This window comes from Haliaeetus leucocephalus, unplaced genomic scaffold (genome assembly GCF_000737465.1).
Source record: "Haliaeetus leucocephalus isolate CR32 unplaced genomic scaffold, Haliaeetus_leucocephalus-4.0 Scaffold629, whole genome shotgun sequence".
Lineage (NCBI taxonomy): Eukaryota > Metazoa > Chordata > Aves > Accipitriformes > Accipitridae > Haliaeetus > Haliaeetus leucocephalus.
In genome coordinates, this window is record NW_010973065.1 from 185 (window position 1) to 1,291 (window position 1,107).

The 1,107-nt window shown below is 61.2% G+C and overlaps 1 protein-coding gene across 1 annotated transcript in view; it reads left to right on the forward strand.

Moving 5' to 3' along the window:
- Positions 1 to 959: 959 nt before the first annotated feature.
- LOC104838562 (epoxide hydrolase 3-like) overlaps positions 960 to 1,107 on the forward strand; it is a gene marked incomplete at its 3' end in the record, with an annotated part of 1,548 nt that continues 1,400 nt past the window's right edge. The window contains exon 1 of the mRNA XM_010578348.1: positions 960 to 977. Coding sequence (XP_010576650.1) covers positions 960 to 977 — 18 coding nt within the window. The remainder of the gene's footprint in view (positions 978 to 1,107) is intronic.

Genomic DNA, 1,107 nt, shown 5'->3' on the forward strand with positions numbered 1-1,107 from the left:
TGGCCACAACCATCAGGTGCCATCTCTTGTGGTGGTCCCACCAGGCACCGTCCCCTCCCGTTGGCCGGGTCTGGGACCCCCGCGGTGGCTGCTGACACCCGTGTCCCTCTCCCGGCGCAGGTTTCACCATCTGCCACCCCTCCCAGCTCATCCGTTCCAGCTACATCTTCCTCTTCCAGTTGCCCTGGCTGCCTGAGCTCCTCTTCTCTTTGGCAGACTTCGAGGTGAGGCCCCATCCCCACGTCTCCTTGTCCCCGCGTTGTCCCCTCGGGTGCTCCGTGCCACCTTCTGCACCCAAGAAGCTCCTCAAGAACCACTTGAGGAGCAACAACCAACCCCCCCCCCAAGAAGTGGAGCGAGGTGTCGTGTGTCCCCCCCCCCGCCGGGGCCTTGTTCCCAATTTTGGGGTGGTGACCTCACCCAGACCTCCTGTCCTCCTCGGTGACCCCGTAGCTGGTGAAGACCACCTTGACGGGACCTCAGACGAGGATCCAGAATCCGCTGCGGCAGTTGACGGAGCAGGAGGTGGACGCCTACCTCTACAGCCTCTCCCAACCGGGAGGGTTGACCGCCCCCATCAACTACTACCGGAACCTCTTCCAGTAGGTGGGGGTTGGGGTGCCAAGGTTGGGTGCTGTTGGGTTGGGTTTTGTGGGTTGGGTGCTCCTGGTTGGGGTGTTGGTGTTGGTGGGATCCCACTGAGGTGTTCCCATTTGGGATGTTCCCGGTTGGGTGCTCCCATTTTGGGTGCTTCTATTTGGGTGCTTCCGATTGGGCTGATCCTCTTTGGGATGATCCCATTGGGGTGCTCCTGTTTTGGGGTCCACCCATTGGGCTGCTCCCATTTGGGGTGCTGCCTTTTTTGGTGCCCCCATTTGGGGTGCTCCCACTGGAGTTCTCCATGTTGGGGTGCTCCGTTTTGGGTCCTCCATTGTGGGGTGCTCCCGTTGAGGTTCTCCATGTTGGGGTTCTCCACAGTGGGGTTCTCCTATTGGGGTGCCCCCCATTTGGGTGCTCCCCTTGGGGTCCTCCATGTTGGGGTGCTCCCATTGAGGTTCTCCACGTTGGGGTGCTCCAGGTTGAAGTTCTCCCATTGGGGTGCCCCCC